At 49.4% G+C, this 26508-nt stretch overlaps 1 protein-coding gene across 3 annotated transcripts in view; it reads left to right on the forward strand.

Moving 5' to 3' along the window:
- The window catches only part of BSN (bassoon presynaptic cytomatrix protein), a 117083-nt gene that overhangs the window by 58895 nt on the left and 31680 nt on the right, over window positions 1-26508 (forward strand). For all 3 annotated transcript variants that reach the window (XM_031009298.3, XM_055382440.2, XM_031009299.3), the window contains exon 2: window positions 11606-12014. In XM_031009298.3, the coding sequence (XP_030865158.3) occupies window positions 11606-12014 (409 nt within the window). The remainder of the gene's footprint in view (window positions 1-11605; window positions 12015-26508) is intronic.

The following is a 26508-nucleotide window of genomic DNA, read 5'->3' on the forward strand; positions in this document are numbered from 1 at the left end:
CAGTAATAATCAACGACAGAAAACAGAGGGGCTAGCTATATCTCCGAAGTCCTCAGGGAGAGAAAGTGTAAACCCAGAATTTATATCCAGCCAACCTGTTGTTCAAGTTTTTATTATTATTATTATTATTAATTTTTTGAGACAGAGTTTTTGCTCTGTTGCCCAGGCAGGAGTGGAGTGGTGCAGTCTCGGCTCACTGCAACCTCCACCTCCTGGGTTCAAGCGATTCTCCTGCCTCAACCTCCCAAGTAGCTGGGGCTACAGGTGTGTGCCACCAGGCCTGGCTAATTTATTTATTTATTTATTTTTTTTTTTGTAGTTTTGGTAGAGATGGGGTTTCTCCATGTTGGCCAGGCTGGTCTCAAACTCCTGACTTCAAGTGATCCACCTGCCTTGGCCTCCCAAAGTGCTGGGATTACAGGCATGAACCCCCGTGTCCAGCTGTAGTTCAAGTGTAAAGGTCATGAAGATGTGTTCAGACGTTCAAGAACTCAGGAAACGTGGTTTCTATGAGTTCTTTTTAAATGAATAAATGAATAAAAACTTCTAGAGATAAATTCCCTAAGACATACATGGAGATGCTGTGATTAAAGGAGTAGTAACCTCACCACTACTTACTTGCCCTCAGATGAGCCGTCATTCACACAGTGCTTGTCACCGGCACCATGGTGCAAGAGACATTCAGTCTTTTTTTTTTTTTTTTTTTTGTGACACGGAGTCTCGCTCTGTCGCCTAGGCCAGAGTGCAGTGGCTTGATCTCGGCTTACTGCAAGCTCTGCCTCCCAGGTTCACGCCATTCTCCTGTCTCAGCCTCCCAAGTAGCTGGGACTACAGATGCCCTCCACCACGCCCAGCTAATTTTTTGTATTTTTAGTAGAGACGGGGTTTCACTGTGTTAGCCAGGATGGTCTTGATCTCCTGACCTCGTGATCCACCTGCCGTGGCCTCCCAAAGTGCTGGGATTACAGGCGTGAGCCACCACGCCTGGCCGACATTCAGTCTTTAAAGTTATACTGAGCTCATGGCATTTGACACGTCAGCTGACTGGTGGCCACATATAGCTCTTGCTATTCTGGAAAAGCCATGGGATAGAGGTAAAAATGGGACTGAGGGGAAGATCAAAGGTAAACGCCACATGAACCACTACTGTATACCTACTGGTCTCTTTCTAGAATTTGGCCTGAGGTGGGCCTGGTGCAATTCTTAGTGAGACACTACAAGAATATGGATGTCACTTGAGGCAGGTCTAAGGGTTTGGTTTTGTTCTACATCATGGATGACAAGTCCATGGCCTTTGTGCTTAATTGATGGTAACAATCTTTCCCATGAATCCTTCCCAAACCCACCTCCCAGGCAGTCACTACCAATTTATTGGGGTTAAAGGAAAGTTACCCTTATGTTACCCTTATTTCCTATCCTTGCTCTGGATTCTGGAGACTAGCTGGTCCCAGAGGAAACCAAAAGCAAATCAATTTTCCCTGAAAGATGTTCTCAATCTAGTAGACCCACTCAGGCCCCAGGGCTGGGGAATGAGGTCCCCAAGGTTTACTCTTGTGGCATTTGTGGCCTGGCTTCCCCTTGCTTTCAGACTCCTGGTGGTCTCCCCGTCTGATGCTGGCAGCTTCTTCTAGCCTATGTTTAATGGCAGCAAGTCTTGTTCCTACCAGTCCCTCTTGTCACATTCTCCCCTTGCTGACCCACCTGCAGTCTCATGCTGGACTCTTTCTCTCAGCAACATCATAGCAGTCAGAGCTCACTGCCTTAAACATGTTCTCTTCTGGCCCAAACAGGCTGGCCTGGAACAAATTGAGCCTTGTTATTTGGCCACAGGAAGAGTCCCACCTGCCAGACATTTCTGAGTAGAAAGGATGAGTGGAGGTGGCAGGTACCTGATAACACTGATGGTTCCTTCATGTGGGTTTGTCTGCTCAGGGGTGTTGAGTGCATGTCTGCCCAAGTGCATCAGTATACACCTGGTGTCACTGATGTATACTGATGCATGGCCACCATGGTGCTTTGTCCCCAGCTCTACCAAGGACCTAGCTCTGTGGGTTACTCTGGGGTCTTTTGAGTCTTGGAAACTTACCATCAGAGTGGGACTACAACATAAAGGGGCTGGGAAGTTAGGAAGAGAAGATGTCAGCCTCAAGGGAGCTCTGCCTATGGCATGACCTCTCACCCTGCCCAGGAACCCTGGGTGTGGTACCTTCCCTCTCCAACCAGCAGGCAGCACCTTAGAGGCTTTGAGCCCATGATGCCATCTTCTTGGGCAATCACAGGCTCTTTCTGTGGCTGTGGCTGCATGTTATGGAGATCCTTACCTTTGTGCTATTGCCGTCAGCACTGCAAATTCTTTTTGGCCCTTAGGACAATCAGGAAGCTGATGAGGCCAGCCCTTGATGGCTGGGGGCCTCCCTGTCACTGACCTAAGTACACTTTCCATGGAGCCTGGTGGAGGGTAGGACTGAATCTGGTCTGGGAAACCAACAGAGACTATTTTAAGGACTGGAGATTGAGAGTTTAAGAATTTTCTTAGCAGTGGCCTCAACTAGGACACATATGCCAAGGGGTTGAGGGATACGGGAGGGACAAGGCAGAACATATGGAAATTTCTGTTTACATTTATTGTCTATCTCATCTTTTAAAACTTTTCCATTTGGGGAGGTGGGTTTTATAAAAAATATGCATTTATATAATTGGTAGATGAATATTCATATGTTGGAGATGCTGAAACATGTTTTATTGATAGAGGCACATGATTAAAAAGGCAGGAGGCCACTGGCTTGAAGGCTGGGCAGGCCAGGATATGTTTTCTTGTGCAAAAACTGGAATTTTTTTCTAAGCCTAAACTTTCTAGATTCTCATATCCATTCCTGAGAGAGAAGCTCTAGGACACTGGACCTGGCCCCAGCACCCACTGCTCTACAGCCTCTGCTTTGCTGCCTGGGTGCACAGGAACCACTGGGGTGGCCCAGTAGTCCTTCCTGCCCTGGGACTCAAAGGAGAGGGTCCTCCCACAGCATCTGCCCATCCCTAATTGCCCATTACAGAAAGGTCAGCCATGAATTTATCAAAACCTCTTTTGAAGCTGTGGGGCTCTTCTGGCCACTCTGACTTAGAGAAACAGTTTCTTTAAGTTCACTCCCCTCCTGGTGAGCAAAGACAGCCATTTATTAATGGAAAACATTTCTTTCAAATCCTCAACTGAAGGCAGTGGGGGGCATGCTCTGGAATGCTGCCTTGTGGGGCCCAGCTTGATTTTCCCTCTGGCGCCTGCACTGCCTCCATGCCTGGCTGCTTTTCTGTCTGGTCTGAATCAGCCTGGTGAGGCCCTCCTTCCCACTGTGCACCAGGGCAGCCACATCTCTCCTGGTGGTTCTGCCATTATGGACGTCACTGGTGTCTGAAGCGTTTTTTAGTCACTGACGCTGGCCTCGTGCCTTTCTGGGGGCTTCTGACAGAGGGGAGCCCAGCCTCTCACCAGTGCAATCAGGATTATGTCTCCCAGCAGTGATCATGGGATGGGACAGGAGGCCACAGGGTATTAAGGATTGGTGGGGGAGAGGCTAACTGAATTTTCTCTGTTCCCCTTCCCAGCAGCCCTCCTGTGGCCAGGGAGCTCCTTCCTGCCTTGGCAAACAGCTCTGAGTTAAGATTGTTTCTGATCAGCTAATAGCCTTAAATGCTGAAAGGAAGAAAAGCTGGTAGAAATCTGGCTGTTTCTACATTGTTTACCTTTCTTGGCCATCTTAAAAATATATTTGTCCCAACACCTAATGCATGTGGGGCTTAAAACCTAGATGACGGGTTGATAGGTGTAGCAAACCACCGTGGCACATGTATACCTATGTAACAAACCTGCACGTTCTGCACATGTGTCCCAGAACTTAAAGTAAAATAAAAAATAAAATGCATTATATATATATAATTTTATAATTTGTCCCTAGATAAGGCATTTCTAGTCTTCCCTGTTTGACTTCTAGCCACTCCTTCATCTCTCTGCCCTTCCTGTCTCTTGTGTCTCCTTTATGGCAGCACCCCTCTCCCCTCCTTGCTTACACACCCTTACCCTGGCCCTCCCCAGCAATAGGACTCCCATGGCTGCTGGGAGGAGCACTGGCCTCAAGGGGCCTCTCTGCTGATGAGGCCACATCCACGAGACCAAGTCTTCCTTGGGGTGGGCTGGGTCCTGCCTGTGGACACCTCCCTCTGTTTTTCCTCATTCCCTTCTTTCTCCTGCCCAGCAGCCATATTTTGGTGGAGACCTTTGTTTGTGTCTCTTAAGAAGAGCCTCCTGGAGGGCTTACCTCTTCCCTCCTGAGTAGGCCTTGGACGGGTGTAGTCACTGTGGCTCTCATGGAACGTGTGTTCAGGTGTGTGGTACAGACAGTTATGACCCCTGGATCTCCTGCCACGGTGGGCCCTTGTGTTCAGCTGGAGAAGGAACTGGCCCCTCCCAAGCTGGACTGGTTTGGGACAGGGCTTGGGCATTTATGGTGTGTGGCACTCATAGGTGTAGCCTTTCTTCCTGTGAGTTCTCGGCTTTCATATATGTAGACTCATCATGGCATGGGGCATTGTTGAGTGCTCCTCCTCATGGGAACTTCTATAACCCTGTGGGGTCATTCTCTTTTTTCTCCTTTCCCTGACTTCTCTGGTTCTGACATCTCCTCTACTCCTATGAACTTTGGTCCTCCCCACAAAGCTTTCTTGGACCACTGCTCTCTGGGTGATTTCTAGCCTGAGAATTGTCTGTGAACAAGACCTGTAACTCTCCCAGATAAAAATATCTACACTTATCTGAATGGAACTGAAGCTGTGACCCATCTCTTAATGTCTCTTACCCCCTACCCCCACCTCAACACAACCAAACCAAACCCAAACTTGTGATTTTGTGATTTCACTTCCCATTTCTCACCCACTAATTGACTTCTCTCCCTGGATTCCCCATCTCAATTAAAAGGAACACTCCTCCCTGGAGCCAAAGCCAGAATACCCGCTGCTGTACCTTCCCTTCCTCTTGCCACACAGACTATCTCCTGGGCCAATGCCTTATTCTCACTGGTTTCCCTACCTTATCATCTTCTTCTCCTTGAAGAGACCCTAAACATTCCCCTATGTGAAAACCTTACAGGCTCTGCTCATTTTAGCTTTTAGCTTCCCAATTAGCTCAGGTAGTTTAACACACACTATCACGATTGCTGGGAGCTGTTCTAGGTGCTAGGAGCAGCAATGACTTACGTCTTCCAAGCTTATCCTGCGTAGCTACTCAGACTGAGCATGCTCTGCTGTGTCTCTGGGTCTTCGTGCGTGCTGTTGCCTCTGCCTAGCATGCCCTGTCACCTTGGCATGAACAGCCCATCTTTTAAGACCCAGTTTAAATGTCTTCTCATCCTCAAAGACTTCTGCTTCTGTCCATCACTGGACCATGCAGCAGTGTGTCTTGCAGGGATTTGTTTGCACATCTGTCTCTACTCTAGACCAGAGGCTCTTGGGGGACTGGACTCCTATATGAATCATTTTTAAAAAATATATTTTAATTAAATATTAAATGACTGTTTATAAAGAATATAAGAATACCTATACAACATGTATAAGATGTGAAGAATAAAATATGAACACCTGTGGACCCACCTTCCATTGAAGAGATATCATTCCTTTATACCATCAATACCTATTATAGGGCCTGGAACTAATCCAGGGGTCAGTAAATGTGAATGCCTGAACGAATGAATAAATATCTATTGCTGGAGTCATTTTCTGTCTGAGTCTCCCAGCGTTGCTAGTTAAGTCCCAGGTGAATGGTATCATGGCCCTAGTCCAGCCCCACTCTGTGAGCTCATTCTACTGTTCACACATTGTTCTGGTCGTTGTGCATGTGCTTACTGAGTGTCCATTCAATGCCAAGCGTGGCGCTGGGTCCTAAGGATATAGTGGGGAGCAAAATGGTGAAACCTCTTCCCAGGGAGCTTCCACGTAAGCAGCTCTTCAGAAAAAATAATCCAAAGAACCCAAACTGCAATGCTTTCTACCCCCTCTACAGCTACCCTAGAAAGGCAGTGTGGGATGTGGTTAAGGACATGGACTGGTGGCCTAGATATTGGAATCCCAGCTCCACCATTTGCAAGTCATGATGGCTTTGTATGTTACTTAACTTTTATGTGTGGCAGTTTTCTCATCTGTAAAATGGGCAAAATAGATCCTATCCAGTGAATTTGCTGTGAGGCTTAAAGCAGTTACTATGTGACAGGTGGCTCATGGTGCGGGCTCGGTCAGCATTACCACAATTATTGTCAGCAGAGCCTTCTATGGTACGGCTGGGGGTGTAGCCAACTGCTGTAGGGAGGAACTTTAGGTATTGTTCCTGAAGTTCTCTCCTGCATGAAGTCAGACCCAGAGAAGGGCCGAGTGTCGTGCCAGGCACTTGCCGTGTTTCCTCAGCTTTAAAACTTTGGGGCCACATTTTACTGCTCTGAGTCATTTAGTGCTTACTGTCACCCCATTCAGGAAATAAATATTGAGCATCCAGTTTGTGCCAGGCACTGTGGTAGGCCCTGGGACACAGCTGTGAGGAAAGCACACGGAGACCGTGCCCACACAGAACTGGCAGTTTAATGCAGGGATCCCAGAGGATATACAAAAGCAATAAATTTGTTATATGATGGGTCAGAAGGTGCTCAGTGCCACAGAGAACAAAGAGGCAGGGGAGACAAGCGCAGTTTTAAATAGATCAGGGTAAGTGTCCCTGAAAGGATGCCACCAGAGCAAAGACTTGAGAGGGAGCAAGTGTCTGCAGAAAGAACAGCAAATCCGAGGCGGGTGGATCACAAGGTCAGGAGTTCAAGAACAACCTGGCCAATATGGTGAAACCTCGTGTCTACTAAAAATACAAAAATTAGCCGGGCATGGTGGCACATGCCTGTAGTCCCAGCTACTTGGGAGGCTGAGACAGAAGAATTGCTTGAACCCGGGAGGCGGAGGTTGCCGTGAGCTGAGATCGCAGCACTGTACTCCAGCCTGGGCGACAGAGTGAGACTCCGTCTCAAAAACAAAACAAAACTAAAGAAAAAAAAAAAGAAAAAAAAACAAAGAACAGCAAATCCAATGGCCAAATGCACATGTCAGGAGTGGGCCTGGCATAAGGGAAGTGGAATCAGGGAGAGGGTAATCAGAGATGAGGCCAGAGGGAAAGGGGCAAAATCTCATGGGCCTTATGGGCCATTGTAAGACTTTTGGCTTTTCCTTTGGGAGGGAAAGGAAGCCAGTGCAGGGCTTAAGCAAAGCAGAGAAGTGGCCTGACTTGTGTATTTAAAGCCTTATCCTGGGGCTGGGCTTGGTGGCTCATGCCTGTAATCCCAGCACTTTGGGAGGCCGAGGTGGGAGGATCACTTGAGGTCAGGAGTTCAAGACCAGCCTGGCCAACATGGCGAAACTCCGACTCTACTAAAAATACAAAAAATTAGCCAAGCATGCTGGTGTGCGCCTGTAGTCCCAGCTACGTTGCAGTGAGCCGAGATTGCACCACTGCGCTCCAGCCTGGGCAACAGAAGGAGACTCACACACACACACACACAAAGCCTTATCCTGGCAACTGAGAATGGCTCAAACCAGGTGGGGTGAGGAGGAGGGAGTAGGTAGTAGTGGCCAGCTTCAGAAACCAACAAGATATACTGCTGGATTGACTTAGGATGAGACAGGAAGGGAGGCAGAGACGGCACCAAGGGGGAGACTAGGAGGCCCACATTTAGGGGGAAGATCAGGGGCTCAGCTTGGGTGTATCAAGGTGGAGATGCCTACAGGGCATCTCTGTGAAGATGTGGAGTTGGCAGTTAGACAGGTGAAGAGTTCAGCGCAGAGTTCTGGGCCAGAGATAGACATTTGGTGGGTATCAGTGGAAAGTGGATTTAAAGCCCTGAGACTGGGTAAGTCTTGAGACTTAGGGATTGTGAGTACTCACAGAAGCATGTTTGTGTAAAGACTGAGCCCTGGGTCTCTCCAGTGTAAGGAGTGGTGTTCTGGGGTTGGCAGATGAGGAAGAATCTGCAGAAGAGATTAGAAAGGTGTGGCCAGGCAGGAGGAGGAAATTCAGGAGAAGGTGGTATTCCTGAAGGCAAATAGAGAACTTACTTCAGGAAGAAGGGAGTGATCACCCAGGATCAAGTGCTGCTGATGGTCAAATGAGATGAGGAACTGAGATGTGACTGTCGGATTTGAGGATGTGGAGGTCCCTACTGACTGTGACCTGAGTAATGTCTGTGGAGTGATGGGCAAAAGCCAGGTTGGAGGGGTAGGTTGAGAGGGAGAGAGGAGAGGAGTGGGAGGTAGTGAGTGGAGGCAGTTCTTTTATTATTTATTTTAGAGACAGAGTCTTGCTCTGTCACTCAGGCTGGAGCACAGCAGCGTCGTCCTAGCTCACCGTAACCTTGATCTCCTGGGCTCAAGAGATCCTCCTGCCTCAGTCTCCCAAGTTAGGATTACGACTTGGCAACCTGGCAAGTCACCTTGCCAGGCAAGTGGAGATAATTATTTTAAGGAGTTTTGCTGTAAAGAAGAGGAGAGAAATGGGGCAGTAGCTGAAGGAGTAGTGGAGCAAAGTACTGCTGCTTCTACTTTTTTGTTGTTTAGGATGGGAGAAGCTTGTTTGTATGATAATTGAAATGATCCAATAGAGAGGGGGAAATGGATGATGAAGGATAGGGGAGAATTTGTGAAGGTGAGAAGTGGGCCTTGGGATCAGGAGGCAGGTGAACACTGGGGGACAGGAGTAGGGAGGCTGAGGTTGTGCGGGTTTCTTCTGGTGGGTCCCACTTTTTTTGTGAGATGGTCAGCAGGTCATCAGTGGCAGTTAAGAGACAAAAGGGGGTGTTTGGAAGCTTGAAGATCAAGGAGAGGATATAAGGAAGCATCTAGGAAGATGGGAGAATACAAAGACCGTGGACATATATCGCGATCTCCAGGTGTCATGATGGCTACCATGAGGTGTGTGGGCGCACATCAATGCCAGGAACACTGCCCTTGCATGCAGACTTTTCTGGGTGCAGAAGACATTGCTTGTTTATTCACTGTCACCACAGCTGAGTTTAGAACCCTAAATGTCTCCAGAAAGACTATATTGTGATACAACATTGATTTAAAAAGTCACTGTATATATAGATTGCCTGCTACTTATTGGGCAACACAAATACAATAGAAATGGCTACATTTCTCAGAAGGCTTGCACAGCCTGGAGAGGGGGCCACAGCCCATTCACATGTTGTAAAAAGCTCTCAGTAGCTTCTGATTTGCTTTCAAGGGCTGCCTTTAAACTTCAGTCCTAAATAATTTATGTAAAAAATGAAACTATTAATTTGGACAAGTGGGAAATATTTCTTTAGGATACCTAGAAATTAGTATACTGAAAGGGCCCAGAGAAGCCCAGGTTCCCAGTGTGGGCCACTGATGCTGTGGCCACCACCATGCTACGCTTCACAGCTGGTGGCAAAGATGGCCCTGAGGGGTTGGACTCAAACTCTGGTTGTCTTGCTGAAGAAGAAATTGGCGGGTCTGTGACTGGATGGTTAGGTCTATGCCACTGATGGTTGATGACAGGAATGTTAAACACTATTTAATAGTGTTTCTTTTTTTTAGGAGAGTCTTTATTAGACCAAGGATATGTTTCTCTACCCGCCAGTTCCTCAGAAGGGAGGAAGGATTGCAGAGTATCTTGGGGTGGGTGTCCCCAGGCGGGCTCCTCATCTTCCCCCTGAAATGGCTTGTTCTAAGATGCCCTACCAGTTGGCTCTTAAATCTTTTTGGCAAGCAGATGGCCTTCAGATGGGGGCAGCAAACTTAGAATCTTCTCCTGGGGCACTGAGGCAGCAGCTACCAGGGCAGTCTCCTGCACAGGCTGGGCCTCCACACTGCTCTCAGCAAGTCAGCCCTGTTTCCTGAGTGCCAGCATTCACCCCAATGAGTACAGACTAAAGCAGGGAGAGAATTTCAGGGAAGCAGTATAAAGCATTGTCTTTGGCTTTTTGTGCTCATCCTCTTTCAAACTGGAAAAGAGGAAAATTGCAGAGATGAACTTAAGTTGGGTCAAAGGAGAAGGAATATATGATTGACATTTAGCCTGACAGTTTGCTTTCTACCTCATGGAACTACCCAACACTGTTGGCTCCTCTGCAGCCAGATTGGGATGGAGGTGAGGGTTAGATGCATTGGACCTCACTCAGCGGTTCCTCAAGGCTGGATCCTGGAACTCCAAACCCACCCAGCTTCACACTAGTGGAAAAGTAACACTTTATCCCATCTTGGTAGATTTGGTCTGGCATCAGGCTTGCCAGAGGGCTACCAGAAGGAAGGCTCCTTTGTGTAGAGGCAGGCCCCTGGTACAGGAGATGGCATTAACTAGGCATTGCAGTATCCCCCATCCCCAGCGATCTAGGGTCAGCCTCTGAAGGGGTTCAAGGCAGGATATAGCAGATTGACCAGTATGGTATCTCAGTATAGTAACTTGGGCTCATGTTGGAATCACCTAGGGAGGAAAAAATACTAATGCCAGGGTCCTGCCTCCATAGATTTTTATGTAATTCGACTGAGGTGCAGTCTGGGAGTCGGAATTTTAAAAATCACCCTAGGTATTTCTTTCTTTTCCTTTTTTTTGAAATGGAGTCTCGCTCTGTTGCCCAGGCTGGAGTGCAGTGGCACGATCTTGGCTCACTGCAAGCTCCACCTCCCGGGTTCATGCCATTCTTCTGCCTCAGCCTCCCAAGTAGCTGGGCCTACAGGCGCCCACCACCACACCTGGCTAATTTTTTGTATTTTTAGTAGAGACGGGGTTTCACTATGTTAGCCAGGATGGTTTCGGTCTCCTGACCTCTTGATGTGCCTGCCTCGGCCTCCCAAAGTGCGGGGATTCCAGGCGTGAGCCAACGTGCCCAGCCTTTTTTTTTTTTTTTTTTTTTTTTTTTTTAGACAGGGTCTCACTCTGTTGCCCAGGCTGGAGTGCAGTGGCACGATCTCTGCTCACTGCAACCTCTGCCTCCTGGGTTCAAGTGATTCTCCCACCTCAGCCTCCCATGTAGCTGGGATTACAGGTGTGCGCCAAGCTCGGCTAATTTTTGTATTTTTAGTAGAGATGGGGTTTCACCATGCTGGGCAGGCTGGTCTTGAACTTCTGACCTCAAGTGATCTACCTGCCTTGGCCTCCCAAAGTGCTGGGATTACAGGCTTGAGCCACCATACCTGGCCCATCCCAGTTATTTCTAACATGTAGGTTTAGAATCTTGGTATTCAAAGCATGGGCCTCAGACAAGAGTAATGGCATCACCTTAGAGCTTCTTACAATGCAGGCCCTACTCAGATCTACTGAATCAGAGTCTGTACTTTATCAGAATGTGAGAGGACATGTTTTAATCCTGCCTCACGCCCTGGTGCCAAGGGTTCAAGTTGGAGATGCTTGTCAAGGCTCAGCACAGGACACAGCAAATGAGGGCCATGATGATTCTTCTGGGCAGGAGGAAGAGGGTGGTGATGGGGCTTAGCAGGGTCACCTAGCTTGGTAGAGACCTCCACAAGCTGCTTCTCTAAGCTGTATCTCTAACAGTCATTTTCAATGTCATTTCAGCACTTCCCGGAGACTGGACCCCAAGGAACCCCTGGGTAACCAGAGAGCAGCTTCCCCAACTCCGAAGCAGGCTTCTGCTACCACTCCTGGCCATGAGAGCCCCCGAGAGACAAGGGCACAGGGACCAGCAGGCCAGGAGGCTGATGGTCCCCGCAGGACGCTGCAGGTAGACAGCAGGACACAGAGATCAGGGCGGTCCCCCTCAGTGTCACCGGACAGAGGCAGCACCCCCACATCACCCTACTCCGTCCCTCAGATCGCCCCCCTTCCCAGCAGCACGCTGTGTCCCATATGCAAGACTTCGGACCTCACGTCGACCCCCAGCCAGCCAAACTTCAACACCTGCACCCAGTGTCACAACAAGGTCTGCAACCAGTGTGGGTTCAACCCCAACCCTCATCTCACCCAGGTAACCACTTCTGCGCCGGCTCCCCACTCACCTGCTACCTCATTACCATACCTCCCCTGGTTCCCTTCCCCTCTTTCACCAACTCTCTTTTCCCGGTCATTTCCCTTGACCACCAGCATTTGTGTCCTCCTGCAGGGATGTGTCCTGGTTCCAGGATGTGGCAGCAAAGAACAGGGCCTGGCCCCAGATCTCCCAAGGGATTTCTGCATCCCCTGAGAGCTTGGGTAGAGTCTGAGAGTAGAAGATACTTTCTAACCTGGTCCAAGTTTGGTCTGGAAAAATGGCCTTCGAGAGGACCAAAGACAATCTTACGAACAATTTTTCCCAATGGAACTCATTTGGAGTGGGCCATGAGCAGCTATAGGACACAGAGGGAGGCAAATTTCCCTGATCTAGGCCAGGAGGCCTCTCTCTTTGAAAGCAGGCCCTAGATGGGGATGCTGGTGAGGGGAGAAAAGTTTCAGGGGAGGCAGGAAACTGCCTTCCAGCTGGGCTCTGGGAAGCACCTCTTCTTGGCTTTAGTTCTAGTCAGCTGGGGACCTGAGGTGGTGGGGCAGCTACCCCATCCCTAAAGAAATGACCTTGGGGTAAAGAACCAGGCTGGGAACCAAGCATTCACCAAGGATGACAGTGTCCTACACTCACCAAGAGGCCACTGTAGGACCATTTCTGTGAGTTTGGCTTCTTTTTCGCCCAAGAGGACAAGAGGACTCTGGGTCCACAGCCCCAGCCTGGCTTTGTTCAGGATGCTTTGAATGACTGTGGGATGTCTCACCAAATGAGTTGGGGCCATCGCTTTAAAATGAACAGAGTAGGTCTGCTGATTTCCTCCTACTCCTCTGGGAGTAGAAGCCTCTGTTTCTCCCCACAAGAATCCGTCTTTGGATAGGATGGAGAGAGGCTGGCTGCAGGCACGGGCATGGCTGCCTCTGGGATTAACAGCAGCTGGAGCCGTTTGGACCATGTGGGAGGGGGCTGAGTGAGAATAATTGTTCACAGGTCAGGGTCTATATATGCCATGAGGTGCTGTGGGTGTGGGACGTGTGGTTTGTGAGAGGTAAGTGTGAGATTCTGAGGAAGGAGCTGTCGGTGTGGGGAGATGACTCAGTGCCTTTGGAGTTGCTCCTGGAGTGTGGGGGCTTCCTGAGGAGGCGTGCACGCTCGTGATTATTGCATCTGTGATTAGAAACAAGCCATCCTGCACTGTTCAGTTAGGTAAGCGCTTGCTGTTCAGAATTTGGAACAATACGATTAAGGCCAGGGAAGCTCACCTGTGTGTTTCTGCCAGTGAGAAGCCAGAAGCCCCTCACAGGAACAGGGAGGCTTGGCAGGTGGACTGTACCGCTATGAGACATCCCCTCCTCATGCTGGCCTTGCCCCTCTGGGTTCCAGCTCCCTTGAGATGCAGCACAGCACCTGGACAACTCCGGGTGAGGTGGGTGGGGATAAGGAAGAGCCACACATGGTGGCCCCAGGCTCCTGGTGGGCATCCCATTCCTCACCAAACCATGGCCCCTGCCTGTAGGCTCTCCAAGCCCAGGACCTTCAATGAGGTGGGAAGGGAGCCAGCCTTTGGCTGTGCCTGGAAAAACAGCAGAGTAGGAAGACCTTGGAGACACTCAGTCCATCTGCCTCATTGTGCTGGGAGGAAGCTGAGGCTCAGGGCCAGGAGAAGATGGGGCCTCACACTTACTTCAGATCCATAGTGTTTGGTGAAGAGTGGGTCTCAGCCAAATACTTCAAACAAATGCTGGGCTGGACAAATGAAATGTTTCTTTGCTGTGAGATTCCTCAGGATTTTCAGTGTCCTGAGGGGCATCACAGAGTTCCAGGACAGGGCTATGGCTGGCAGCCTTTCCCAGACTTGCTTTCACAGAACATCTTAGGAGCTGCTGTTCCATGGCACCCAGTTTGGGAATTGCTGACCTGGTCCCTTCTCCAAGTTCACACATGGTGAATACCCTTCTCTGCTGGGGTTTTCAGGTAGAACCTTCACTTCTCTAGAGTTGGCTTTCAGTGGTGTTCTTGTCAAGGAAAAAATAATCCTTGGCACATCTTCCTGAGGGGTGATAAAGCATAATTCTTGAACCAGTGCAGTTGCTCTTTGTCACTTTGCTAAGAGCAGGTTCACCTTCCTGGTCATGCTTCCATGTGATGAGAAAACAGGTTTGCAGGCTTTGCTCACACACCTGCTGTTAGATCTGTCCTAGTCAGACTACATCTGTCCTGGCCACTTCTAACTTGATGTTATGTCAGTCAAGAAGGCTGGGATTGCCCTGGTGTCTCTGGGCTGAACTCCTGCCTGGCCTGAGATTCTGGGCATGTGTAAGGGGCTGGTTCTGAAGTTAGGTGTCTGGGTGATGGGGTCAGAGAGAGTGACCTTTTCCAGGAAACTCAGCTACAGCACTCACTTTCTTTTTCAGTTCCTCACTTCCCAGGAGTGGCCTAATCAGAGTAGAAAAAGGTAGAGGTACTGCCAGTCCCAGCGCAGATGCCTGCAGACACTGGCCACTGGAGAGTGTCCTGGGGATCCTGTGTGGGCTGGGGAGTATGTCTGGAGCTGCTAGTATAGTCACGCTGAGCCTGGTTGAGGAGGTCCAGCAGCCTGGGTGCTGTGTCCAGGGCGTGTCGGCAGGACGCGTTGTTCCTCAGCTTCCCAGTGGACAGAGGGATATAGCAGTCCCAGAGAAGGACGTGGGCCACACAAGTGACATGGAGGCTTTCAGGGCATCTCCAAGATGACTAGTGAAACTGTGCTTGGAACTTTGAAATGTGACCGCAGAAAATGGAACTTTGTTCATGTGTGTCACTAATAGAGACTTACTGGCTGGTTTGGAACTCAAGCTGCTGTGTAGATCTGGAGTGTGATTGAACAGTTGTGCCGAATGGCTGCATGAGGACAAATGCACAGAAAGGAGGGAAAGAACTTGGCCCCACTGGGCAATGGTCACCAGGACTTGGTGTTTTTGTTTTTGTGTATGATGGCATCAGTCAGAGTTATTACTTTAGCTGAGTGCTGCAGAAACAGCAGATGAGATCTGGAGATGGGAATCACACACAGTTAGCTCCATTTGGCTAGAAGCAGTGTCTGAGATCTGCAATCACTGTTTTTCTGGCCAGCGGACCCAAGTTTCCCCTATCAGCCCTAGGCTGCTAGAGGGCTACTACACTTACACAGACAGACATGGTACTCACCATTCTGCCGATCCAGCAGAGAGCAGGAGGCCTGCCCATGTAGTTTGCTGGGTTTCTGAGTGCCTAGAGCATGTTGAGACTGCATGGAAATTGGGGAAGGAGCTCAGAGCACAGTCCCTGTTTACAGATGAGGAGACTGAGTCTTAGGAAGTCTTGGCTTATTCTGGGTTCTTCTGGAGCAAAAGAGCTGTGGACCTAGACCAGTGGCTTGGTCTCCAGCTTTCCCCCAGGGATTTGCAGCCTCATTTTCCCCATCCATAGTCCATTTTGCTAAGGCTGAAGCTGGTTCAGAACAAATAGGGCAGTCCCAGATACTCTTCTTGGTGGAGGCCATTTCTTTCCGGATATCCCCAGTCCTCGTAGCTCAGGGCAAGCGAGTAATTTAACCTGTCCGAAACCACAGAGAAAGACTGGGTGTTTCTGTTTGAGGCCTGAACATTTCTTACCACCCACAAGAGACCCTCCCTCTGACAATGCACTGATGCCAGGGGGCCAGAGGTGTTAGCATTCAGTCCTCACTGATAAGGAGAAGGCAGGAAGACCATTCTCCTTTTCTCTCTGTAGATGTGGGGTTTTGGACAAATACTTGAATTTCCTGAATGTCAGATTTCTCTGAAGGAAATCAGGAGTCCAAGGATTGGCATCAGTGCTTTTGCTAATGCCCATGCCTGCTCAGGCCTGCTAGTCCACCTTTCCATTCTTCAGTGACTTACATGTGGGCCCGCCACCCCTTTCTGCACCAGAAGGGTGGCCCATGTTGCCCTTATTAGGCTTCTATTCTGACAGTTGGGGGTGGGAGGGAGACAAGGCATGGGCCTGAGCCTGCTAAGTAGAAGATGAGAAGATACAGTTGGGGTGGGCAGTGGGGATGGGAGTGAGTTGCTGGGGAATATGAACCGTGGCCTGGGGCAGGCATAGCCTGCTTCTGTAGGCTTCTCAGGGACTTCCATGCCCCACTCAGAGCAGCCCCAGAAGCACATCCTGGCCTGGAGCTCCTGCAGATGCCAGTCTGTCCTCATCCTCAGAGCAGCATCCCAGGAGTGACTGCGGTGCAGAGGCAGGGTTGCCTGCATGCCCGAGCCTCCAGTCTGATCAGCTGAATCCTCCCAGAGCACCATCTAGAGTGAAGGGGCCCACCCTCTGCCCCTGTGGGGAGCAGCAGGGCTGCCACCCCATCCCCAGCCTTCCAGGCCAAGGTGGTCCATCTGCCTCCCACCACCCTTGCTCTAGTCAGAATTACTTATAAGCCTCTCTAGGAAAACTACAGAGGAGTAAGCATGGTCTTACCTCACCCATTCCAAGGTCTGGACTTTGCTGAGGCCAAGCCAAGGATATTTAACCCATACCATCCCCAACTCCTACCCAATGACAAACCATGAGCCTACGCAGTTTCCCAGGGTGGGCGGCGTGGAGAAGGGAGGGAGACAGTGCAGTGGCTCCGAGCCTCTCTCTCCCCTGCCTGCATCCCACTGCTTTCCGGCAAGGGCCAGGGCTCCAGATGGCTCGGGGGTGGTGCTGTGAGTTCAGCACAGATCCCTCTGCTGCAGCCAGCAGCCTTGTCTCATTCCCTCTGCTCCCTCCTGGCCACACTGCCACCTGGGCCAGAGAGGAATGAGGAGCAGGTTTCAGGACATGGGACCAGCAGTGTACTGAGGGGAGGTAAAGGTGTCTTCCTCTTTCCTGGGCCCAGGAGGGTGTCTGCCCAGCCTTCCAACGCTCACCTCCAAACAAAATGGAAGTGGATCTCCAGGTGGCAGGCCCTTCAGGAGGCCTTTCTCCCACCGAATAGCTAGCCCTTGGGCAGTTTGCTTTAGAGTAGCCACTTTGACCTAAACAGTCTCCAAGTCAATAGAGAAATACTCTCCAAACTTTAGTCACTCTGGAGCAGCCAGCCCTGTTGCTTAGTACATGCCCCGAAGTGGTCCATGTTCCCAGAAGACAGGACCTTTGGCCTGCTTACTTGCTTGGACCACTGCAGGGTGGAGGCCACAGCCACTGGGGCCATGAGGAGACAACAGGCATGGAATTCTACCTTTTAGTTATGGAAGAGGGCCATAAGTTAAGCTAAGAATGAGTGTAAAATTAATTCAGATCTGAAAATAAGAAATTTTACTCCTAAAACACTTGTTTTCATATCTAAGGGCAAAGGAAACAGAATAAAAAGAAAATGCAGTAAAAATGGTAGAGAAAAAGAGAAATCCATAAATAAAGTAGGAGTTGGAAGAAGTGGAAGAAGGCACAAGAAGGGGAGGCAGGAAAGGGAGGTGATGGAAAGAGAGCCAGAGTCAGGAAGAGGCAGGGACCAGGAAATCTAAGTAAAGTTCCCAGTTGCTGGCTGGTAACCTGTTGGTTTTGCTGCTTCTACTCTTTATTTTGCTCAGCCTTTGGCCTGGACAGGCATGTTTAACCCACTGAGTCAGAGGGCAGCCCTCTCCCTTCTTCCTGTCCTTGCCTCCCTCTACAGTGCTTTTCAGTCCTATTGATAGCCGGGAACTGTCCCAGACACTGGAGAAACAGGTAGAAATGAAGCAGATGTGCTGCTCAGCTCTGTGAAGCCTTCAGAACAGTGCAGGAGGCACCACTGCCACCAAGAACCACACAAGCAAACACACAATCACATCTGGGGTCAAGGAGGGGAAGGCTATGGGGGGTGCTGTTGGTACGATGCTGAGACAAGATTCCTGGCGGTAGTTGTGCATGGTGGCTCACACCTGTAATCCCAACACTTTGAGCAGCCGAGGTGGGCAGATCACTTGAGCCCAGGAGTTCAAGACTAGTCTGGGCAACATGGTGAAACCCCATCTCTACAAAAAAAATACATGGTGCAAAGATACATGGTGGTGCATGCCTGTAGTCCCAAGTATTTGGGAGGCTGAGGTGAGAAGATCACTTGAGCCTGGGAAAATCTAGGCTATATGAGCCATGATCATGCCACTGCCCTCCAGCCAGGGTGACAGAGTAAGACTCTGTCTCAAAAAAAAAAAAAAAAAAAAAGTTATTGGGGGCTTCTCCAAAGAGAGCATTAGGCTGTAGAATGTTAGAATTGCTGGATGGGAGGCAGTTGGAAAAAGAGGAGGCCTGAGGGGATGTGCTTGGTTCATGTGAGGGTTCAGGAGCAAAGGTCCAGGACAGCTGTACCACAGGACAGGACCAGAAGGCATGCAGGTCCTGCTGGGCTTGCTGGGGTCTCCTGATGCACTCCCAAGGTTTGGGAAGGTGGCAGTAGGAAGGTCAGATGTGCATTTAAAACACCCCTCTGATGCAATCTCAAGGGCCCTTCAAATAGCCAAAATAATTGTGAAAAAGAAGAACAAAGCTGAAGAACTCACACTTCCTGATTTCAAAACTTACTACAAAGTTATGGTAATCAAAACAGTGTGGTACTGGCATAAAGAGAGACATATAGACCAATAGAGTAGAATACGTAGCCCAGAAATAAACTCTCACATATACGGTCAGATGATTTTTGATAAGAGTGCCAAGACCATTCAGTAGGGAAAGAACAATCTTTTCAACAAATGGTGTTGGGAAAACTGGATATCTACATGCAAAAAAATGAAGTTGGACCTTTTCCTTACATCATATACAAAAATTAACTCAAAATAGATCAAATACCTAAACATAAGAGCCAAAACTATAAAACTCTTAGAAGACAACATAGGGGATAAGCTTCACAACATTGGATTTGGCAGTGGTTTCTTGGATATGACACCAACAGCACAGGCAACAAAAGAAAAAATAGACAAAATAGACTTCATGAAAATTTAAAAATTTTTTACATCTAAAGGCACTATTAACAGAGTAAAAAGGCAACCCACAGAATGGGAGAAAATACTTGCTAATTATATATTTGATAAGGGATTGATATCCAGAATATACAGAGAAGTCTTACAACTCAACAACAGAAATAAACAAACAAAAACCCAATTAAAAATGGGCAAAGAGGCCAGGCGCAGTGGCTCATGCCTGTAATCCCAGGACTTTGGGAGGCTCAGGCAGGCAGATTGCCTGAGCTCAGGAGTTTGAGACCAGCTTGGGCAACATGGTGAAGCCCCATCTCTACTAAAAATAAAAAAATTAGCCAGACGTGTTGGTGGGCACCTGTGCTCCCAGCTGCTCGGGTGGCTGAGGCAGGAGAATCGCTCGAGCCCAGGAGGCGGAGGTTGCAGTGAATCAAGATCGCACTACTGGGTGACAGAGCCAGACTGTGTCTAAAAAAAAAAGTGGGGGGGAGCAAAGAGGAGTCAGGTGTGGTGATATACACCTGTCTTCCCAGCTACTTGAGAGGCTAAGGTGGGAGGGTATCGTGAGCCTAGGAGTTTGAGACCAGCCTAGGCAAATAGCTAGAACCTGTCTCTGAAAAACAAAATGGGCAAAGGACTTGAAGAAACATTTCTCCAAGGAAGATATACAAATGGCCAATAACTCCCCAAAAGATACTCAGCATAGGTCGGCTGCGGTGGCTCACACCTGTAATCCTAGCACTTTGGGAGACTGAGGCGGGTGGATCACCTGAGGTCAAGAGTTTGAGACTGGCCAACATGGAGAAACTCTGTCTCTACTGAAAATACAAAAGTTAGCTGGGTGTGGTGGTGGGCACCTGTAATCCTAGCTGCTCAGGAGGCTGAGGCAGGAGAATCGCTTGAACCTGGGAGGTGGAGGTTGCAGTGAGCCGAGATCACGCCACTGCACTCCAGCCTGGACAACTGAGCGAGACTCTGTCTCAAAAAAAAAAAAAAAAGAAAAAAAGAAAAGATACTCAACATGACTAATCATTAGAGAAATTCAAATTGAAACTACGATGAGATACCATCTCATACTCATTAAGGATGGCTGCTATAAAAATAAATAAATAAATGTTGGCAAGAATGTGGAGAAATTGGAACCCTTGTGCACTGTTTTTAGGAATGTAAAATGGTACAGCCACTCTGGAAAACAGTATGGCAGTTCCTCAAAAAATTATAAATAGAATTACCATATGATCCAACAATTCCACTTCTGGGTATACACTCAAATGAATTGAAAGGAAGGTCTTGAAGAGATATTTGTACACCCATGTTCACAGCAGCATTTTTCACAATAGCTAAAATGTGAAAACAACCAACAGCCCATTGACAAATGAGCAAATATGCAAAATATATGTATATACATACATACACACAATGAAATATCATTCAGCCTTAAAGAGGAGGGACAATCTGACACATGATACAACATGGATGAACCTTAAGGACATTATGCTAAGTGAAATAAGCCAGTCACAAAAAGACAAATATGAGGTGGTCAGAGTAGTCAAAGTCACAGAGACAGAAAGTAGAATGGTAGTTGTCAAGAGCTGGAGGAAGAGGGGAGCCGGGTGCAGTGGTTCATGCCTGTAATCCCAGCACTTTGGGAGGCCGAGGCAGGCGGATCACAAGGTCAGGAGATTGAGACCATCTTGGCCAACGTGGTGAAACCCCATCTCTACTAAAATACAAAAAAAAATTAGCCGGGCGTGTTGGCCCATGCCTGTAGTCCCAGCTACTTGGGAGGCTGAGGCAGGGGAATTGCTTGAACCCAGGAGGCGGAGGTTGCAGTGAGCTGAGATAGTGCCACTGCACTCCAGCCTGATGACAGAGCAAGACTCTGCCTTTAAAAAAAGAAAAAAGAGCTGCAGGAAGGGGGAATGGGGAGTTTCATGGGTACAGTTTCAGATTTGCAAGATGGAAAGAATTACAAAGATGAATGGTGGTGATGGTTGTACAGCATTATGAATGTAATACCACTGACCTGTACACTTAAAAATGGTTAAGGTAGTAAATTTATGTGTATTTTACCACAATAAAAACAATGCAAATTTTTTTTTTATTTGTTCATTTGAGATGGAGTCTCACTTTGTCGCCCAGGCTCAAGTGCAGTGATGCAATCTTGGCTCACGGCAACCTCTACCTCCAGCCTCCCAAGTAGCTGGGATTACAGGCATGTGCCACCACACCCGGCTAAGTTTTGTATTTTTAGTAGAAATGGGGTTTCACCACATTGGCCAGGCTGGTCTCGAAATCCTGACCTCAAGTGATCCACACGCCTCACCCTCCCAAAGTGCTGGGATTACAAGCATGAGCCGCAGTGTCCGGCCAAAAATAATGCTAATTTTAAAAACCCTCTGGAAATAGACAGAGGTGATGGTTACACATTATGAATTATTAATGCCACTGAATTGTATACTTTAAGATGGTTAAAATTGCAATTTAATATTTATTTTAACACACATTATATATGTGTGTGCATATATATACATATACACTAAAACAACACATACACATACACACACATATATATACACCCCTCCCCCACCCCCCAGCTGCTATGTGAAGAACAGCCTGCAGGGGTAGCGGGTGGGCTCTGGGAGCCAGAGTGGCAGAGGGGGCTGAGGCTGAGGCTGGGGTAGTGGTGATGATGACTGCGAAGAGCCATGATAGATTCCTGGTGTGTTTGTGTGGCTAAACAGACAGAATTGGATTGGATGTGGAGGGTAGGAGATGGAGATAGAGAATTTTTCTGTTTGGGCCATTGCCAAGTTGAAGGTGCCTGACAAATCTAAGACCCTGGCATGAAACAGGCAGGTTGGGATGGAGACTTTTGTTTCATATTCACAAGCATATAGTGACATTTAAAGTGCCATAGGAGAGATGTGGACAGAGAGAAGAGGTGTCAGGATCTGGGCTCCCCAGCACTGAGAAGAACCCAGCAAAGGTGGCTGGCAAGGATAAGCAAAGAAGAGTAGAAAGGCCAGCAAGTGGAGGGCCAAGGGATCCAGGAGGGGAGAATATCTGAGCAGTAGTGGGGAGTCAACTGCCAAGAGCCCATCACAGGAGCTCTTGATGCCTTGCTGGGTGGAGCAAAACAGAACAACCAGGTCGACAAGTCATTTTTACCCCCAACCTCAAGTTATGAATATTTTCAAGCCTACAAAATTGTTGAAAGAATTGTACAAGGAACACCCACAAAGCCACTATCTGGATTTATAATGAACCCCTCCTCTCCTGGCTTTATCACATATCCATTCTACCATCTATTTGTTCTTCTGTCTGTCCATCTATCCATCCATCTTTTTGTTGAATGTCAAAGTACATTGCAGTGGGCCAGGCATGGTGGCTCACACCTGTAATACCAGCACTTTGAGAGGCGAAGGTGGGAGGATTGCTTAAGCCCAGGGATTCAAGAGCAGCCTGAGTAACATGGCAAAACCCTGTCTCTACCAAAAAAATACAAAAATTAGCTGGGTGTGGTGGCGCCATGCCTGTAGTCCCATCTACTCGGGAGGCTGAGGTGGGAGGATCACTTGAGTCTGGGAGGTGGAGGTTGCAGAGAGCCATGATCATGGCACTGCACTTCAGAACCAGACCCTGTCCCCCTCCAAAAAAAATTAAAAGTACATCGCTGATATCAGTATACTTCCCACTAAGCACTTCAAGCGTATCATTAACTGGAGTTCAGTATTTATTTAAGGTTTCTCTTTTTTAGCTAAAATTTACATATAATGCAATGTACAGCAATTAATTATTCCAGTCGGTGAGCTTTGAGAAGCTGTCTGCAGCTCAGCCCCATGTGGGTTGCAGGTCATCTGGAGTGACCATGGAAGTCATTTAGCAGGAGTTTAAGAGGCGAGGGCCAAGGACTTGCAGGCCAGGATAAAGGGGCCTGGAGGGAGGGCAGCAGAAGCCAGGAGGGGAAGCTGGGCATGAACCAAAGGGTCCTGGGGATTTTAAGGAGAAGTTGAGGCTAGTCCAAGGGTCCAGCCTCTCCTGGAGAGGGTTACTGGTGACTAAGAGGAGTGTATATGGGGAGGGTGCAGGGGAGTTGGCCGGTCATGGATGGGGTGTGTTACAGTGTACACCAGATCATCCTGGGTCGGGAGGGGAGGCTGTCCAGAGCAGTGTGGGAGGAGTTAAGAGATATTGAGGGCAGAGAGACAGATGTGTCCAGGGATCAGCAAGGGGATGGATCCTCTCCCTTTCGTGGAGATCCAAGCCAGTGAGGTCTTCTAGCCCCAGGTGCGATTAGGTTCAGCCTCCACTCCCCAGATCCTGACCTCAGATGTTGGGCAGGTTCCCAAGACCTTCCTCAGGGCTCTGATAGATTGGCACAGGCCTCCCCTGGCTGGTCCAGCTCTGGATCAGTGTGACCCTGCCCACTGGGACCCTGTGGTACCTGCTTCCTAAGCCTGAGGTCAGCTAGCTGACAGTAAGGTGCTAGATGGGGCAGGCAACATGTCTATTGCTGTACCAGGGTGAGTATCCAGGCTAGGCCTGACTCCCTCCCTCTCAGCTGCCACTTTAGCTGCCCTTCTGCACATTGGCCTGTCCTTGTTGTCCAGGGGGCATGGGAAGGTATGTTCCTCCTGATGAGACCTGGCCAGTGACTCATAGCCCAGAAAGGCATATAGTCACACTGGCCAGTGGGGCCCTCCCAGGAACCTCTAGATTTGGCACCTGCAGGGAGGGCTCCTTTATGAGCTGGTTCTGTGATGTTTCAACTTGTACCAAAATGGAAAGCATAAATGCGGCATCAGGCGTGATGTCAGTGCTGAGTGATCTGAAACACTGAATGCCTGCTCTCCCTGGTAGGGCTGGGGCTCTCCACAGGAAGAAGGCTGAGTGACGTCTGCAACCTTCCTTTTCCTTGCTGCTGGGGGGGTGAGAGGAGGCGAGTGGGAAGAGAACATGTGACTTCGGGGGGCTCTCAGAGCTTCCTGACAGCCATGGAGGTGACCGTGAGGTAGACTCCACCCTGTGAGCATCCTTTGGGGCCAGATATGGCAAGCAAGGCTGAGTCCCACTCTTGAGGGCTGAGACACTCTGTGCAGCCAGTGTTCCTGCAGGGAAGACGTAGAAGCTCTTCCCAGAACTGCCCTCCTTGCTCCAGAGCCCAGTGGAGGAATTAGCAGGGAGTGACCATTGCAGACAGATCACAGCTGCTCATTCAACTTAGAGTTCATACAGCCTCCAGCTTGGGCCCCAAGCCTCTGGATCCTTGGCCAGTGCCACCTTAGCTGCCCTTCTGCACACTGAATAGTTTGAGTAAGGAAGCAGCTAAAAAAGACTCTTCTCAGGGAGAAAGTCCTCTCAGAGCTACAGAGCCCACAGGGTCCTATGTTTCCAAGTCCCCAGCAGACAGGTGGCAGTGGCTCCCTGCAAAGCCTGTAGGAAGGCTTCCTGCAGCTTCTGCTTCCCCCACCTCTTAAACCACCTCTTGACCTTGTACTGCACTGAGCCTTCCCATCCTTACTGCCACCTAGGCCCCCACTGGGCCGGGGTGCATGGGCTTCCATGGAGGTCCCTACCAGTCCTTGGAGATGGCAAGATGGGCTTCCTTGCTAGCAAGAAGAGTCAGCTCATTCAAAGCTAATGTCTGGCAGAGCTGTCCACCTTAGGGTAGCCCCAGGAAGGCTCCTGAGACATGAGGCTCATGGCTGGTAGCCTGCACATCTCCTGCCCATGTGCCAGATCAGGATCTTGGAGGTATTAGACAGCAGAACCCTAGCTGAGGCTTCTTGTCACACTGGTAAAAGGATAGTCCCTCTGATTCTGGTGGAGAGCCAGCTTGGAGAGGGCCTAGGAACCACAGGGAGCCTTCTGGGTTCAACCTCTTGATGAGGAGGCATCACTGTGTGCAGCTAAGGAAGGCTCTAACTGTACTGGCACTCAGGCCAGGGGAGTCTGTCACAGAACTGTTCATGTATACCCAGGCTGGGTGGGCGGGTGGGTTGGGGTGCACAGCCATCATCTCTCTCCCTACCCCGTGGACAGCCTCCATCCCCCTGAGTGTGGGGATAGGGGCCTTGCAGTATGGAGGAAGAGACTGAGGTTGGGCTCCTCCCAGGAAACTCCTGGGGATCTGTCGGGGAGGCAGAGAGGGGGATGTATTGCTGTCCTCAGAGAGCTCCCTCAGCCAGTGTCCTCCTTAGGAGGCCTTGCATGCTGGGCCTGAGCCTGGGAGGGGCTGTGGGGAGGGTGCGGTCAAGGTTCCTTACTGTCTGGAAGAGGCTGGATAGAAATAGCTGCACCCATCTGGGCGATGAGTCACTGAGGGGCGTTTCAGCCTTTTCTTGGAGAAGTTCTATTTTAGGTGAGATGCCTGTGCCACAGCCTGGATGACGGGGGCTGGGGAAAGGAAAGTTCTGGCGGTGAGTGCAGGAGGTTTGGCACGTGCCTTTGTTCAGCCTGATTCAGAACCCCAAGGAGAGTCACCCCAAAGTCCCAGCATAAGAAGCCTTACCTCCTAAATTCCCTTTCCCAGGAAGAAGTCTCACCTCAGGGCATGCTGCAGTGGCCAGGTGAATGAGAGAGATGGGATGTTGGGTGTGGGCTGGGCACCCACGGGAAGAACTGAATTTGTGGCTGCCACCCTGGGCCAGAGGCTGAGCTTCCCCTCTGGGGAGTAATCCCCTTCCAGGGTCCCTCTCTGGATGAGTAGAAATGGCCTGCTCTGGGGAACTCCCACTTTGATGGGAATAAGCCCCTCCCTCCCAAGAATGACCTTTCTAAAGAGGTCTTTAGACTGGGTTCAGGGACTGAAATTGTTTTCTCTCTGGCTTTCTCTACCCAAACATAGACAAAGCTGCCTTGCTTCTTTCTTTCTTTTTCTTTTTTTTTTTTTTTTTGAGACAGAGTCTCGCTCTGTTGCCCAGGCTGGAGTGCAGTGGCATGATCTCGGCTCACTACAACCTCTGCCTCCCAGGTTCAAGCGATTCTCCTGCCTCAGCCTCCCAAGTAGCTGGGACTACAGGCATGTGCCACCACACCTGGCTAATTTTTTATATTTTTAGTAGAGACGGGGTTTCACCATGTTAGCCAGGATGGTCTCGATCTCCTGACCTCGTGATCCGCCCGCCTCTGCCTCTCAAAGTGCTGGGATTACAGGCGTGAGCCACCGTGCCTGGCCTGCCTTGCTTCTTAAAAAGCATCTGGGTGGGTTAATTGTTCCCAGCAAGTGGGATGGCTTCTCACCTCACTGCCTCGGCATCACTGTTCTTAGAGTTTCTAGAACTGGGATTGGCCTTTGGGGGGCTCTGCCAGGGTTTGCAGTGCTGACTTCTAGAGCCTGACTTGGCCTTTGGAAGAGGCAGGACTACAGAAGGCACCAGGCTCCAGGCTGTCCAGGCTGTGGTTTAGGAGCTACGCAGAGCTGTCAGGGCTGATCTTGCCAGCAGCAACACTTCCTAGCCAGGGAACCATTGAGAACACATTGCTAAAACATCTCAGATCTTGGTTTTCTCTCCTGTAAGGACAAAATGAGAGAATGCCTGTGAACATGCCCT

Source organism: Gorilla gorilla, chromosome 2 (genome assembly GCF_029281585.2).
Source record: "Gorilla gorilla gorilla isolate KB3781 chromosome 2, NHGRI_mGorGor1-v2.1_pri, whole genome shotgun sequence".
NCBI classification, from domain to species: Eukaryota; Metazoa; Chordata; class Mammalia; order Primates; family Hominidae; genus Gorilla; species Gorilla gorilla.